At 47.1% G+C, this 16,513-nt stretch overlaps 2 protein-coding genes and 1 long non-coding RNA gene across 8 annotated transcripts in view; 2 read left to right on the forward strand and 1 right to left on the reverse strand.

Moving 5' to 3' along the window:
• Positions 1–4,048, forward strand: part of MB21D2 (Mab-21 domain containing 2) — a 92,173-nt gene extending 88,125 nt beyond the window's left edge. For all 5 annotated transcript variants that reach the window (XM_013199187.3, XM_067002493.1, XM_013199192.3 and 2 more), the window contains one exon: positions 371–4,048. In XM_013199187.3, the coding sequence (XP_013054641.1) occupies positions 373–1,635 (1,263 nt within the window). In that variant the 5' untranslated portion in view covers positions 371–372 and the 3' untranslated portion in view covers positions 1,636–4,048. The remainder of the gene's footprint in view (positions 1–370) is intronic.
• Positions 4,049–10,201: 6,153 nt separating this feature from the next.
• LOC106047599 (uncharacterized) lies at positions 10,202–11,485 on the reverse strand. Its single transcript, XR_001213866.3, has 3 exons — positions 11,308–11,485; positions 10,673–10,773; positions 10,202–10,276 (listed from the first exon to the last, which is right to left on the reverse strand). It is a non-coding gene; the product is annotated as an uncharacterized lncRNA (long non-coding RNA).
• Positions 11,486–11,637: 152 nt separating this feature from the next.
• The window catches only part of FGF12 (fibroblast growth factor 12), a 227,292-nt gene continuing 222,416 nt past the window's right edge, over positions 11,638–16,513 (forward strand). The window contains exon 1 of one of the 2 annotated variants that reach the window (XM_067002502.1): positions 11,638–11,660. The gene's annotated coding sequence lies outside the window, so the exon portion shown is untranslated. The remainder of the gene's footprint in view (positions 11,661–16,513) is intronic. The other variant, XM_067002500.1, reaches the window with a different exon arrangement.

Raw genomic sequence — 16,513 nt, forward strand, 5'->3', positions numbered from 1 at the left:
TTACAAGGAATTTCACATGGAGGATTGGACAGGAACACCAAATATTGCCACAAGATGTTTTCCCTTCTGAATTTATTCCTCAAAATGGTGTTGCTGTGTTTTTACAGAGGCTTTTTCTTTTTTCCATTGCTCCTGATATGATGTTTAGGATGGACTTCAGCCATTCCCAGGAGTGCAGGGATGGCCCTGCCTTGAGTTGGGTGGACTAAAAGTTGGCCTGATGTACGTTTGTGTTGCATTAACAGTGATAGATACCCCTGGAGGCGTTATTTTCCTGCTGAGCATGGGATGAGTTTTAGTCCTATTTAAGTCCTGTATCCCAAATCTGTTTGCCTTCTCACGGAAGGATTCCTCTTTCTCTCTTTTGCAGGCATGGTTCAGAAACTTGACCAGAAGCTGCCTGTAGCCAATGAGTACCTGCTGCTCTCAGGCGGTGTGCGGGAAGGTGTAGTGGACATTGACCTTGATGAGCTGAATGTGTATGCCCGAGGCACAGACTATGACATGGACTTCACCCTGCTTGTGCCCGCGCTGAAGCTGCATGACCGCAACCAACCAGTCACGCTGGACATGCGCCACTCAGCGTTGTGCCACTCCTGGCTGAGCCTGCGGCTCTTTGACGAGGGAACCATCAGCAAATGGAAGGACTGCTGCACGATCGTGGACCATATCAACGGAGCTACCAATTACTTCTTCTCCCCAACGAAAGTCGCAGACTGGTTCTATGACTCCATTAGCATTGTCCTCTCTGAGATCCAGAAAAAGCCACAGCGAGGGATGCCAAAGGTGGAGAAGGTAGAAAAGAATGGGACTATCATATCCATCATTTTGGGAGTGGGCAGCAGCCGCATGCTGTACGACATTGTTCCTGTGGTGTCCTTCAAAGGCTGGCCAGCTGTGGCCCAGAGCTGGCTGATGGAGAACCACTTCTGGGATGGGAAGATCACAGAGGAGGAAGTCATAAGTGGATTTTACTTAGTGCCTGCATGTTCCTACAAGGGGAAGAAGGACAATGAATGGAGGCTGTCATTTGCCAGAAGTGAAGTGCAGCTGAAGAAGTGCATCTCCAGCAGCCTCATGCAAGCCTATCAGGCCTGCAAAGCTATCATCATCAAGTTGCTGTCCCGCCCCAAAGCCATCAGTCCGTATCACTTGCGGAGCATGATGCTGTGGGCGTGTGACAGGCTACCGGCCAATTACTTGGCCCAGGAGGATTACGCCGCCCACTTCCTCCTGGGTCTCATTGATGACCTCCAGCACTGCTTGGTCAACAAGATGTGCCCTAACTACTTCATCCCCCAGTGCAACATGCTGGAGCACCTCTCTGAAGAAACCGTCATGCTGCACGCGCGGAAGCTGTCCTCAGTCCGCTCAGACCCTGCCGAACACCTTCGAACTGCCATCGAGCACGTCAAAGCAGCCAACCGGCTCACGCTAGAGCTCCAGCGGCGAGGCAGCACCACCAGCATCCCCTCCCCGCAGTCAGACGGAGGGGACCCCAACCAGCCCGATGACCGACTAGCCAAAAAGTTGCAGCAGCTAGTGACTGAGAACCCAGGGAAGTCCATCTCTGTCTTCATTAACCCAGATGATGTCACAAGGCCCCACTTCAGAATCGACGACAAATTTTTCTGAGCTTTCATTAATGTTTCTTGGGATTTTTTCTTTTGTTTCATTTTTTAAAAACAAAACAGTGTGCAGTTTTTTTCAGTTGGTTTTCCTTGATGACTTAGTCTCTTGTTTTTTACATATCCAGCGTAGATTGGATCTGTTGAGAACAATCTGAATAAATTATAATTCCTGGTTCTGCAGGACGGTGCAGATTTTGAAACAGTATATTAGTATTTCATATGCTGCTTTGATTTTTTTTTTTTTCACGCACCCATCCCTGTTGTCTGTGAGTAGTTTCTAAAGGAGGACAGGCACCATAAACACATATACCAGTGTTATATAGATTTTTTTTCAAGCTTCCATAATTAATAGACACTGTTGGGCCCCCAGAAGGGAGCACTCACCTTCTGCTGCTTAGGAAATTCACGTTTTTTTCCTTGAGCTTCCATGACCCTAAAGAAATGAGAGAGACTCTGGGTTGGAAAGCACTCCTGGTAATTTGATGAGGCCAAATCTACTGGGCTGAAGCCCAGTTCATCTGTTTTCACATTTCTCACGCTAGGGGAGGAGGTTGACTTTAGAGATGTTGATGCTTTTGGGGGGAAGAGTTGTTTCTGTTTTGATCTACTTTTTGAATGTAATTGTTCATAATTGGACCCTGTACAGTCCAGAGGGTTGTTTCTGCTGCTTTTCCATGCGGAATAAGGTTATGGAATGTTAGTTTTAGTGTGTGTAATTATTCAAAGCCTTATTTAAATTCTATTAAAGAACATACCATTATAAATGTTAATTGCACTAATGAAATCTCTGCCATTACCTCAGCCCCACTGTTTATGTTTCTTTCATGAATTAGCATCTGTTATTAGGTACCGGTTGCTTGAGGCCCTTTGGGTCTCATGGTTTCAGGTGATTTCTTGATTGTCTTTTGTAAAAGACTTCCTTGTTAGCCCTGCTATGTTTGAGAAGTCAGATTTTTGCATTGGCATATTTCTTTGGATGCGTATTGTGTGTTGCAGTGCATATTGCATTGATATGTATTGCATGTTGTTGAAACAGATTTGCCATTAGATAAGGACTTAATGCTAAAGCAGTGGTGTGTGCAAAGTGAATCAGCCAGACCTCGAGCAAAGGAGCTACCTTGCTTCTCTGATGCATGCATTAGGCCTGATCCCTTACGGCAGTTACTAGTCCCCTGACTCTTGTGGACTTTTCTGACTTACCCTGGGACATACGAGATCTTACCTTGGTCTCGTGTCTGCAGAAGTTGTTTGCACATAAACTTGTAGTGCAACACTAACAAGGGTTAGTCTGAGCCAAAAAAAAAATTCCAAGGATAATAACCATACCAAGGATAATAATTCCAAGCATAAAAATAATTCCAAGGATTCCAACTTCAAGGATAGAGTGGCTTTTTGTGGCTGGCTGGCCAGTGACTGATGTTTAGGCCTTAAATCAGCAATTTGGGCTTACTGATTTTCCCAGAGAAGCTGTTCTGATCCAAACTTGATGCATGTTTTAAAATGTGATTATTAGAGCAGGTTGAAGTATTTTTTAAATATGTGGCAGACAAATGAGGAGCGTATCTAGTAAATTCTAACAGATAAAAATTGTGTGTGAAAAATGTGTCACTTCTTTAGCCCAGCCTGTCCAGTAAAGAAACCAGGCTGGTGGAGCAACACACCAGCAGCTTTGGAAACTGCATTGCTTTATTAGATAGCAGGGAGGTTTCAATACCTTATCTAGTGCCCAGGTCACAACTTAAAATTAATTTTTGGCTCCTCCATCTCTTGGGCATGCTTGAAAAGTTTATCTCATTGCTGCAGCCAAGATGTTCACATTTACCTGAATCTACTGGTACACACGAGCATGAAGAAGCTCTCAGGAGCTGTTGGCTAGATGGATGTTGGATGAGGATTTAACCTTAAAGCACAATCGGCTGGTGATGGTGAGCCCCGGTGCAGCTGCAGTTATGGCCGGGGAAGGACGTGAATTGACTTCAGTGGAAGCAGAACTGGGTCCTACCAGCACGGCTACTGCCAAAGATGAGTCTCTGTAAACCCGTGTAGCCTGCCAGCGGGGGCAAAAGAACCATCTGGGAATCCTCTCCAGAAGCGCTTCGAAAATGCAGATTCATTGAAACCGTCTTTTCCCCTATCTCCAGGACTTCTGTCTGTTGGGAAAAGAGGCTGGGCTCCAGGATGCAATTCCCCATCGCCACGTGAGAGATCTGCTCAGCAGAAAGCCCTCCGGCAGGCAGGGTGCTTTCCCAGGCGCCCCAGCGTCTGTGGCGCTGCTCCTGCGTTGCGCAGGAGCACAGCTCTCAGCCTTCCTCATGCCACTTCAGCGTCCCGATGACCAGCGGTTTGGCTAGCCCACGTCAAGCTCTGGTGTGTGCTCCTTTCTTTTCAGTTTTAATTAAAAAACATATTGAAAAGTATCCATCTTTGTCTTCATGCGCTATGAGGAAAAGGTGTGTGTGTTTTTTTTGTGGGGGGAATGTAGACTTGGCCTTTTACCAGACTGGAAAGCAGTTTCCCAGGTAGGTCTGGGGAAGCGTTGTATCATCTGCCTGGGTTGTCTGTCTTCCAAGGAGGCGGAATCCTAATCTCCAGATGCTTTTGATTCGCAGCCTAGTATTTGCTCCTTTCCACAAACTTACAGCGCTACTTAATGAAGAATGTTGTCAGCCCAGAGAGGCATTGTGTGCTCTGTCTGTCAGACAGAGGCTCAGTTTGCTCCCTCTCCTACTCCCTTCTTGCCTCCTACTACACATCAGGGCAGACTTGCAAAATGCATAGGTCTCTGTGTGGGATTTAGAGCACTCAGGCAGTTTAGATAGCAAAGACCTATTATTCTTCACTACCTCCTGCAAGTTTCGAGGGGACTGCAGTGCTTTTCCTATTGGGGTGTTCTAGAAAGTGCTTCGCACAAGCATTTTAGAGCGCCCCATCCCACTGGGCATCCTGGCTGTGGTCCTACTCCTGGGACAAGCTTTTGCCTTTGCAGTTTCCCTAGGGCTTCTGGCCAGTAGCACGATGGGAGAAACAGCTCATTTAACTGGTTCCAGTTGTCACTTCTGGGAGACTGTCTGTGCAAGGCTATATACCTGAGCTGCTGGCAGAAACACCAGCTTGGCAGGGAGTACTCAGAGCACAGGGAGACAACAGAGAGCCCAAGAGCTTTGTGAAAGGCTGCAATCTCTGTTCCTTCAAGCATGCTATGTGAAGCCTCGGTCACTTCTGGCTGGCTGTGATAAATCAGTTTCTTCATGTTTTCCACTACTCCAGCCTGCAGAAATGTCAGTGCCGTAACTAGAAAGCTACAGCTGGGCATCAGTCACTCATTGCAGGAGGTTCGGCAATATACTGGTAATTTAACCATCCACTAGGCAAAGAAAGAGCTATTCTTTGAAGGTCTGCCTTTCCTATTTTCCTCCTGTCACTGTGAGAAATAGCTCTAATTTTGATTTAAATTCTTGGGCTTTCCCTGACTGCTTTGTTCCAGTGGGGAGCAACCTTGCTCTGGCAGCCACGGCAGTTCTGGTCTTGGCAGGGGCACCTGAGCTCTGCACCCTTCTGCATTTGGTGTCCTTATGGAGGATGATAGCGCATTGCGAGGCAGACTTGTGTCTGCTACAAAAAGACAGGTCAGTGACTGAAGCCCAAAAGTTGGGACTGGAGGGCCGTGGGACAGACTTCAAATCCCATTCAAGTCCACTGGGACTTGAAAATGTGCTTGAAACTGAGTGTGTATTCTTTGCAGGATCAACTTGATTGTGATCAGGTGAAAAGTAAGCAGACATCTGTCATCTTTTATTAACCTATGCATAATGCAAGCAACTGTGCATAGTGCAAGTGAATGTGGCAGAGGGAAAGGGAAGATAGGCTTTGCTAATGATTATTTCTTCAATTTTTGGTAGCATGTGCATAGCTGTAACCTAGAATTGATTAAATAAAAAAAAAGTCCCTTTTTGCAGGTTCAGCACAGGATACATTTTGCCACTTGGTTTTGTATTAAAGCGAGTGCGTTTGAAAGGTCACTGGGCAAGTGAGTGCAGTGATGTTCAGATTCTCCTGGCACTGCTCGGTGATTAGAAATATTCAGCATGCAAATAGCTTGTTCAACTTCAGCAAGTACATCATCTCCCTCCTGCCAGCTTGCTTGGGGTGAGCTAATGGACTTTTAACATTATACAGCTTAGAGAGTTACTGTCTTTAATAGCTCCTGATTAAGCTCTCCAGAAAGGAAAATAACCATCATGGGGCAAAGGCTAAACAAGGGGGCATAGTGTGAAGGGGGTAAGGGTGCAAAATATATATATGTATATATAGTAGAAAGTTGCTGGTCTCTTGCTGTCATGTTTTATATTTAGGGAAATTCAGCTTTATATTTAGCACATTTTGAGAACTGTCTGTCAAATGGATCCCAATTTATTTCCTCTGAATGCTTTTAGAATAGTGACAAAATAGTCCGCCATCCCTTCTCCTCCCATTGCCCATTTGTAATCTATAATTTTAGGGCTGATGTGAGGAACTATTGTGTCTTCCCATTATCATTGTCCCTGGCTCAGCACTGTGCTTCCAAGCTGAATGTGGGCTTTTGGGGGTTATTTTTATCTTACTGACCTTCTGTGGTAGAGGAACACACACTCGTTCACTCACCAGACAGCCTGGTTTGCCAAGCAGAGAGATGTGGGTGCATGCAGGGGGCATCAGGCTCTTCAACTGACTTGGCATCAGGCTTTTCAAGTTGACTTGTCTCTCCTCCTCAGATTTTGTGCGTTAGGAATAATCAATAATCAAGGCATGGATGCGGTCTTGCTAGGAAGAGAGAAGCCATTTGAAGATATGCATGATTCTCAAGTGTTAAGCAAGCTGTAGTGCAAGGTGAAAGTTGCACCCAAGCAGATATTTCTGTCCCTGATTCTCATCTCCTCTGACCCCTTTGTTTCAGCTTTCTGTTTGGGAGGTGGTGAGGAGAGAGGTGAGCTGATTTTGTCTACCCCAGTGAGTACAAATCTTAGATTTAGCTTAGGTTGTTAGACACTTTAATTAACGCATCTGTTTATCTCCAAAGCTCCTTTCTACTTTTCATCCCATCATGACATTGGCAGGACAGGGAGAGGATTTTACGATCTGTCCAACCAATTCACAACAAAACTGTGAGAAGAAAGGAATGGACTTTTTTTTTTTTTTCCTGAGGTGCGAATGACCTTGTGTCCTTCTCCTGCCTCCTGTGTGCCAAGGCTCATGCGCACAGTATGTTAATAGCCACTGCTAACGGCTTCAGCTGATTAGAGAAGAAAGGCCAAGGTGCTGTTGTGCAAGCCAGCCAGCTCCCCTTCCCGACCTTGTGCCTCCTTTGCAGGGTAAGTCAGCACTCTCAGAGCAGACACGGCTGTTGTGCTTGCAGGGTGCACTGAGTCTGAATCCGCAGATGACGGCAGGCTGGGGGGCAGCATCCTGCACCTCCCACGTCAAGAGATACTGCAAGAGATGCTGAAACAGCACAGACGAGAAGATCCTTCCTTGAGGGAGCCCACTGCAAAATCTAACTGTTGCCATCAGCAGCGTGACCTGTGTAGTGACCATGAGAAGACTCCACGACCAGTGCTGCCAGGAGGGCACGCTTGTGTCCAGGAGCTTGTGAGTGTCACACAGCAGCCACTGAGCTAATGCACAAGAGTCAGGGCAATGAGGAACGAGGACCAGGAACAATGTCTCTGTGAGGGCCGTGTTTCCCCTCTGCCTCCCATGCTGTGCAGTACATGTGCAAAAACACCCAAACCTGCAACCTCCTTTTAGTTTTCCTCTGAGGTTCCCTCTGTTTGCCAATGGTTTTGTCTATTCTCGATCAATGTGCACAGTGTTAGATTCATTACATTATTTTGTTGACCACTGGTGGCAAAACTGGCATCTGTAAGTGATGTCATTAACCCCTGGACAGCTCTGAGTATATTTAGATGTTAAATTGCTAAATATTTTAGCTAGCTCCACAAACGTTGTCTCTGCTACTAACAGAAATGGAAGGAGCAATGGTGTGAAGTTGTTACAGAAGGCCTCCAGAGAAAGCACAAGACCATCAATTAAAGGGAAGTGTAGAAACTGAACCACAGGGTCCTGAAACACCATCAGCCAATTGTGACTAAAGGACCCATAAGTCCACCGAGGTGTATGTTACCAGGTCAGTAGTACGAGGCTAGTTCTTCAGTTGTTCTTTCCCCAAGGCACAGCTCTACTCAGCATCAAAATCCACGCTGAAGATAGAGAGTGTGAAACCCAGCATCAAGGAGGGATGGAAAGCAAACGCTGCCCAACTGGTCCCTCCCTATTGCACCCAACCTGCCCCATGCTCCCCTTCAAAACATCTTTAAATAAACTCTCCAGAGGTGTTCTGCTACACAATAATGAATTAAAAGGAAATAAGATGCTGCTCAGAGGAGCTGGATTGCAAATACATTGTCATTTTTTGTTATAATCATCTACAGCAACCTCATCGTCTGTGTCATCTGGCTCTCCAGCTTATTCATGGAGTGGCGAGCGTCATGGTGACTGTGCAGAAAAGGAAGAGAAATACAAGTCCATGTGAGCTGGAGTAAATAATTCAGAGGTGCTGGCTTGCTCTTCTGATGCACAGGGCTGCCAGGCATGCTGGTCCAGCACACACAGAAATCACGCTCTCAAAAGAAACGCAAGCTACGAGGACAACCCAGTCAGTCCTCTGGGCTGTTCCCTTTGCAGCCCACCCGGCAGGTGGAAACCCAGCAGTGGGACTGCGAGGAGGGAAGAATGTTTTGGTGCTTTCTGGAAAAGAGAGGTGTGGTCATAATAAGCCAGCAGCCTGTTTTTCCTCTTCAGTGCTCTGTGGTTGAAAGGAATGTGCATCTTCCTCTGAAATCACGGGGAAAAGGAATAGGACAGTGGATGCTGATGGGAGCTGCTTTATGGGTGAATAATGCCCAGTACTGGGCCATTACAGACATGGGTGTTCTTCCAGGCTGGATTCCCCTTGGGGGAACATGACTTGTCACGTGGGCTGTTTCCTAGCCCAGAGAAGTGTATTTGTTAATAAATAAAAGAAATCAGTACGGGAAGAGAGCTCTGTGGAGCAGACACAGGCTCCTCCACACATGAAGTCCAGCCAGGCTCCTGGCTGTTACCTTTACACCCCTCCTGTGTTCCTGGAGCTTTCCTCTTGTGCATCTTACTGCACTGGGGACACCATGGCCCTGTCTTGGAGGAACTGAGTGAGTTTGGACCCTATTGCAGGAGACAAAAGGCTGTAGGAAGCCCAGACCTCTGCATGCCTGGGCAGTGCTGGAACAGTGCAAACCAGAGTAATGAGGATTATTTTGCCCATCCCTGCAATCAGCCTGAGAGCTGCACAGCACAAATGGGAGCAGCTGGGTTTCATGGAAAACAGGCTGTGCTTTGAAGACTGAGAATCAGCTCAGGTCTTGTCACTTCCCCCCTCAAGACACAGTGCAGGTCTCTTGCCTGCAGTCTGATATAAGCCCACACAGCTGTGGATGTTTAAAAAAATACACTCTCAAAAATGCCTCCTTTCCCTTGGAAAAACTCAAACCATTTAAAAGCCAGTGCATTGCGGACAGTCCCTCCACAGGGCAAAGCTGAGAGGGAAAATGAACTTCATAAGCTTTTAGTCTTCCAGTTTCTTGCTATATCAATGTCTTGGAAGTTCTGATTAGAGAAGCTCTGCAGGAGATGTTTCCCACCTCAGTGCTTATGCCTAAAAAAGCCAGGAAGACAGTGCAGTGCAGCAGTGCGAGGGCAAGGCATGTTAGGCAATTCCCATATGATGGGCCAGGGGGTCTTTATGGTGTCTGTAGAGGAGGTCCTGCCTGGTTTGCCCTTCCTGCCCTGCCGTGCCTTCGCACACCAGCATGCACAGAAGGGTCTCAGCTGTGCTCTGGAGGCACTGGGAGCAGAGTAGAGGGGACGCCTGGGTGATCGTGTCCGCTTGGAGCCTGGCTGTCCCAGTGGCCCAATCCTGTCAACTGCTTTTATTTCAGGCATGAAAAACTCCGGCTATACAGCTGCACATGGCTTAAAGACCTAAACATATCTTTGCACAAAGCTCGGGGGGTTATGAATTTCTGCAGTTTATTTGTGACCAGGGGTGGGATTTATTTATCACGAAGACCTCAGCTAACCACATCCAGCGAGCTGCCTCCCAAGTAACTCTGAGTGCATCTTCCCAGCAAGCGCGGTCCCTGCTGAAGAAAGAGCCGGTGTGCCCACACAGCACAGCTCCATGCGGGACCAGCAGCCAGGGCGGCTCTGCTGCTGCCACTCTCCATGCACGCTGATCTGCTTTTCCCTTCAGCAGCACTAATTAGACCCCATGCAGCTTCTGTTTCTGGGAAGAGCTCTTTTAGCGCCAGCTCAGGTATCTCTCGACTGCACAACATTCTCCAGCTTGGAAATATCCACTCTGCTTACAAATCTAAATAGGAACAAAGCCTCGCAGCAGCGCTGCAGGTGCCCGGTTCTTACTGGAAATAGCCTGCTGTTGTCTGCCTGTGGCCTTGTCCTTTCACGTGCCTGGCAAGATCAAACATTTTGATGGCCAGGGTGATGATGGGGAAGATTTCTGCTGTTCTGTTTTACACACAGGACTTCAGCAAATGTCCACGTTTACCAGCCTGAATTCAAAGAAGAGGGGGATGGGGGAAGTGGGTGGGGTAGAATTCATGAATTTATTTGTAGAATAATCTCCTGTATGCATAACTCACTTTTAGTACCCGATTTTCATTCTCCTCACACGTTATGTTGATTTGTACTACTGCAGCCACTGAAATTCCCTAGCAGTCAGGTAGAGCCAGGAATTTCTGTTAAATATATATAGAATTTCTCCAGGTTCATTTGAAGAGAGCGATAATATATCATTGCTCCCAGTGGGGACATAGCTGCCTCCTAGCTTATGTCTGCTGACATGCATTAGAGCTGGGCTTGAATGGTAGCAATCAATAGCGGGAACTGCAGCGGCTGAAACTGCTAAGTGCAGCTCTAATGTTCCTTATGCAAACACTAATACTCACCAGAGAGCACGCCTGCTCAAGTGAGCAAAGGAATAAGATTGACTGCTCAATTTGCTAAATGATTGCCAGCATTTCCTGTTGTTTTCTCATGGTTTGCATATCTTAAGAAAAAAAAAAAAAAAGAGTTGCAGAAACTGGAGATGGTAGCAGCAGCCAAAATTAGCAAAATAACACCTCTCTTTTTGGGACAAGTGAGGGTTGTGCACACTCCCAAGTGCAGGTGGACACACTGTGACACAGCCAGGGGGTTGTCACCCCCAGCTGCTTAGTGCCTACTGACCCCTACCCTGACACAGACCAGAGTAGGCACATGTGCTCCTGCTACAAATCATGGGCTGGACTCATACGGGGGCATTAAATCCTTCTGTATAGGTCCTGGGCACCCCATGCACAGCCTGACATTGTAATTTGCTGACCCCCGGCTCATCCTGAACCTGGGCCCTGCCTGCCCCAGTAGCTGAGCACCTACTGCTTGTAGCAGATTAACAGGACCTGTGTGAACTCAGGGTTACCAGTGGCCAGACCTGGAATTTGCTTGTGTTAAAAGCCAATTCATTAGCTCTGAACACACAGCTGAAGCATAGAGGGAGAACAATGTTATGACAGGCCCCGAGGGTCTGGGATCCGTTTCTTACCTCCATCTGCAAGCTGGAGTAACGACAGCGGTGGCTGAGCTTCACAGCAGTTGTGTCTCCTTCCCATCTATAAAGCACAAAGAAGTGGAACAAGAGAAAATCCCTTAGCTGTCTTATTTCCTTCTGCCCAGTAACCCTTCGTCACATACAAGCAGCAGCTGTGGAAGGTTCATACCGGGGGCACAGCCACCTGGGTGCAGCAGCCCAGGTGAGGAGGATCTGTGTTAGCGGCCATTTGGTGGCACAAGGTTATAAAGGAGGAAGGGATGCCATATGAAGGTCACCCTGCTGGGTTTCTGCTCCAAGGAATAGTGGGTCCTGCAGGTAGAGGAAAGCTAGCGATGGACTGAGAAGTAAGTGGGCTTTTAAGTGGGATTAGCGTGAATCTGTGTACAAAATAAGGAGTAGGCCCTGCATTCTGGGCCTGGTCTCCTGAGGAGATTTGGGTAGGCCCTGTGGTCGTGATAAGGCTGAACCCCAAACTGTGAAGTGGTGGAAATTGTCATCTCAAAGGATGTGGGTGAATGTTCTCCCCTTTCCCTTCAATTATTTTGTCAACAGGAGATTTTAACAAAGCTGGAAGCAAACTTGTGAGTGAGTACAAGGAAAGGCCAGAGCTTGGTGGTGTGTGCCAGGAGCTGGTGGGCCTGGAGAGCCAGAGCCAGCCATAGGGCTATTGGAAGTAGCAAGTGCCCTGCTGCCTGGCCTTTCACTGTGAAAGGGCCAAGGTAATAAATCAGCAGCAGGGGAGATTTGCTTGGTGTTGAAGCCTTGGAAACACTGCTGGGCTTAAGATGTCTGAAGGTGATGGTTCCTTGTGTGGTAATAATGCCTCAGCCAGCAACAACTGCACGTCTTCATCTGTGGGGAAGAATGTGGTCAGACTGTAAAGAAAGGACATACCTTGGACCACTGTCAAGTTTACTTGGTACTATTACTAACAAACTGAGTTACCAACAGGTATTTCTTGGTGATCTTATACCCTTGCAAAGCATCATGGAGGGAAGGAGAAAGGGTTCCTTGGCTTATGTGATTAATTGCAAGGAAGAGGGCATTCATTTCCATTGGAAGCTGAGTATGAGCCTGCTGAGCCTTGCAGACTATCTGCTTTGTATCTGTCTCATGGGGTGCTCACCTGAACCCAGCTTCGGTACAGGGGTACATCAGAAAGAGCCCCTGTGCTGTGTTGCTGGGTGCGGTGGGCTGAAGCACTGGAAGCCTTGAAGGGGTCCTGCTGTGAAGCCAGGCAGTTGCCCTGCTCAGGAGGGCAGCTGAACTCTCCTGAGCAAGCTAATGCAGCTGCTTAGTTAAACCTCACCTCAGGAGCATGTAGTCTGCCTGCTGGTGGGTGGTGGCAGGCGAGCCTGGGCTTGTGAGAACAGAGCTGAGCTCTGTGTATGCCTGGGTAAGTGAAGATGGGGGAACCTGAGTCGGTCTCCTTGTGCGTGATCCTGGAGACATCTGCAGAATTGCAAATAAGACTCTGAGCAGGAAAATGTGCTGTAGCAAACAACAAAAAAAGATGAGCACTGAATAATGCCAGGTTTCTTTTTGTTGGGCTGTGAGAGGACTTGCCGTTGAATCTCAAAGAACAGCCAAGCACAGATTAGTTAAGCTGATAAGCAGAAGACCATCCTTCCCCTGCAAAGAGAAATATCTCTTTTCAGTCCAGGATCTTTAAGCTCACAATTATTCTCAGCAAGCTCAATTGCTGCTCAGCAGCAGCAGACCTATGCTGTAGATGTGTGGTGGGGAATGGTGTGATGTGAGGTGTCAGTGGTGCAATACAGGGAGACTGGTTCAGCTTGGACACTTCATGGCACTGATACAGTTCTGCCATCAGATCACATCTTGGGCTGCCAGCGTATGCAGGGATATCCCTGCTGTGTGCATCACGCACCTTGCAGAGAGGGTTGTGATGCTGTCCTGGCTAAGCACAGCTGGCAGGGAGGGGAGATGGTTCTGTTGCTAGTTCCCTAATAGGTCACTTGTTGAAATTGTGAGTTAAAAAGAAATATATTGTAATTTGTGGTCTGTGATAAAACGTGGAGCTAGATATGAGTGGAGAAATGTTTTCATCTTCCCACAATTGTCCAGAGGCATCTGAGTTCAGCCTCATGAGCTCTCACAAAAGCAGTGCAAGTTAACAATAACGTCTTTGCTTTACCTCCACTAATGTTGTCCCATGGTGGGACAAAAGGAGGGGGGGAGATAGCTCGTACTGTATGGCAAATGCCAAGTTCCCAGAGCCCTGGTGTGCTGGGCACTGACTGTTCCTTCTGGACTATCCCTGCCTGAAATGCTTGCAGTAATGATTTCATTGACCTGAACAGTGTGAGAGTCCTCAGCAAAGCACAGGTGTGTTGTATTTTTGTTAATGTCTGAGTGTCACAGACTCTGTTCTCAAAGTCCTCATTACCTCCACAAAGTTTCTGGCTTGTTAAAATCACAAACTGTGCAACAAGGTGTTCTCCAGTGTATCAGCACAATGATTGTGCTTATTGCACTTTAATATCTTCCTTCCTTCCTGTGCTATGCCACCTCATTTCTCCACCTTTCCAAAGAAAGAAAAATAGCCTAGAAAAGCAATTTTTTCCAGCTTGTGTCGTTATTTTTAAGCTAATGTCCTGCTCTTGAGAAGGTGTTTAGACCACAATTTCCATCCCATCGTTATGTTGTTCCATCTCCACTCACCTGTGAACATAGCTGAGGGATATGATTGCACCATCTATCTTCACTGAGCCCAAAGAAGTAAATCCACCAGGGGCTATGGCGGCTCGTTTTGTCAGTCCTGAAATAAGAATTTTAGGCAGGTCTCTGCGCCACAGGTGGCAGATGCGTTTTCGTTGCTCTCTGCACAGCCTGATTAGCAGCATATCAGTGAAAACAGGCAGAAATCAGAACTCTCAACTTCAAAGTTTCCATGACTGAGTATGAAAAGAAAAGCTAACCCCTTTTTCTTCCTGTCCCCCTTTTTCTATCAGATTCTAGCAACTGCATCTAGACACTTTTGTGTGAGGTTTTTAACTTTCCTCATGGATATGTCTTACTAGGTTCTGTTACAGGTCAGAGAAAGGGAGCTGCCCTGGATTCCAGCTGCTGGATGAATCTGAAAAATCTAACGACAAGGATGTTTTTTGTTAAGATCTTTTTATACCGACTGTGTATAAATGCACGATGAACAGTTTCGCTACAAAAGTGAACATCTCAGTTCTCAGTGTCTGACTCCAGCCAGCTGCTGTTCCTATTTCCTTTCCCTGAAGCTTAGTGAAGGAAGGCTGTTGATTTCCACATGGAGATGGCCTAAAACAGCATCGATGCTCTCGATCTGGTGAATTTTCATCACTGCTGAAGGATGTGGTTATCTCAGGTAACAATCCATTGTCTCTGGTGGGAGATAAGATTGTTTCATGCAGCCATTTATACCCTTGCAGTGATAGTGCCATTTTACCTTTGAGATTTTAACAATGCAGAAAGATAGTATTGCATGACCTTGCTTTTGGCAGTGTGCGCGAACTGATGGCAGCCAGCAACATTTTCATCTGTTCTCAGCTCAACGTCTTCCTTCCCAGTCCTCTTCTTCCTGTTCGCCCTTGTAATTGGAGATAAGCTGGACCCACATAGTTATGCAGCGTCAGAAATGTAATCTAGACATCTATTCTGTTTGAAGGGCACATTAGAAATGCGATTCACAGAAGTCAGATGCCTACGGTCTATTTTCTGTGAGCTGCTTGGAAAAAATCTGAGCCGCAACTATTGATAGATACGTGTTTGAGGGACACCTGGAGGTGTCTGATGTTCTCATGAAAACAGCACAATGCCTCTCTGAAAAGCAGCTTTGCTCAAGGACAGCTTTATCCTCCTCCTAAAAGGAGATCAAACTCTTCATGGGAGGGCAGGCAGGGGCCACTAGGGACTTTGATAAGGTGATGAAAGCCTCCAAGTTATTCATTTTTCAAGCAGAGCAGGAGTTCAGTTTGTGCAGGTCTGCAGAAGAGATTTTAAAATACCCTCTCATGCTGTCTGAGAACAATGCAGGGCTTGGTGAAAGATCAGGTACATTTTCTGTCTTCGCGCCCTGTCCGTGCCATTTTATCGAACAAAGCCCCGCTTGCTGTGCAATGCAGCTGCTAGCCGAGGTTCAGGTGCCCGAAGCTGGACTTCCTTCTCAGAGCATCGCTGAGCTCCTAGCTCTTGTTCCAGGGTGATGAACTTGTAGAAACATGGGAAGGAAGGTCTCAGCTGAAGAGGGGCAGGGTTGAGCATAGAATTTTGAAAGTCTCTTGCCTTTGTCCAGATATTGAATTCTCCAAGCGTGGAATAACCCTCACTTCTAGATCTTGTCCCCTCTCCAGGATCTTTTTCTCAAGGTGATCTCATGTCTTCTGTAAGCACAAGCATTGTTTGGCAAGGTTAAGGCCAAGAAAATGGAAACCTTACAGGGGGGTTATCTTGACCAAAAATGCTGTCTGGAATGGGCAAAGCTGCACCTCCCTGCTCCTGAGAGATGCATTGGGATCTTGAGGCTTTATCAAAAAAACAAAGGTGGAGATTCCGCCCTGACTGCGCTGGGCCAGGGAGCTCTCAGAGCCACAGCAGTTAAGCAAGCTATAGCATTCAACTAAATTTGGGAATTCTTTTCTTAGCCTTCCCTTATGCACTAGTCCTGTGGATGTCTGAGTCCTCGAAGTGGTGGAAATGAGATGTAATGCTTCGGGATGCCCTGGCTGGGTGGTCAGTGAAATCCTGTGCAGTGAGACCCAGTAAGGCTGAGTTATCTGGATTAGACAGAGCATCTGATTATCTTGCTGATAATCCTGGCCTCAGTAATTTAATCAGGATGGGGATTGCGAGGCCAGGATCAGGCAGGAATAATGGGTGATTGTCCCCTTTGTGCATCTGTAGCACTTGGGGCTCTGTTTGCAGCAATATCTGTAATGCATTTAAGTGAATGTACCTGTGTGGCCACTGGCATCACAGCTGGAGCCTCCTGTTGTTTTTTCACCATTCATAGGTGGGAAGTCCGCTATGGAGTGGCTCGGGTGAGACAGATTCCTGTATTTGATTTCTGAGTTCTCATCAAGTGTGCGTGAGAGGGGACGGGTATGTGATGCCAGTTTAAACAAACTGGAACAGCAGAGAATGATCCAGCCCAGCAAGAAGAGCAGGTGGTGTTAACCTGCCTGTCAGAGAGAGCAGCAGGCAA

The sequence above is a fragment of the Anser cygnoides genome, chromosome 9, assembly GCF_040182565.1.
Source record: "Anser cygnoides isolate HZ-2024a breed goose chromosome 9, Taihu_goose_T2T_genome, whole genome shotgun sequence".
Classification (NCBI taxonomy): domain Eukaryota; kingdom Metazoa; phylum Chordata; class Aves; order Anseriformes; family Anatidae; genus Anser; species Anser cygnoides.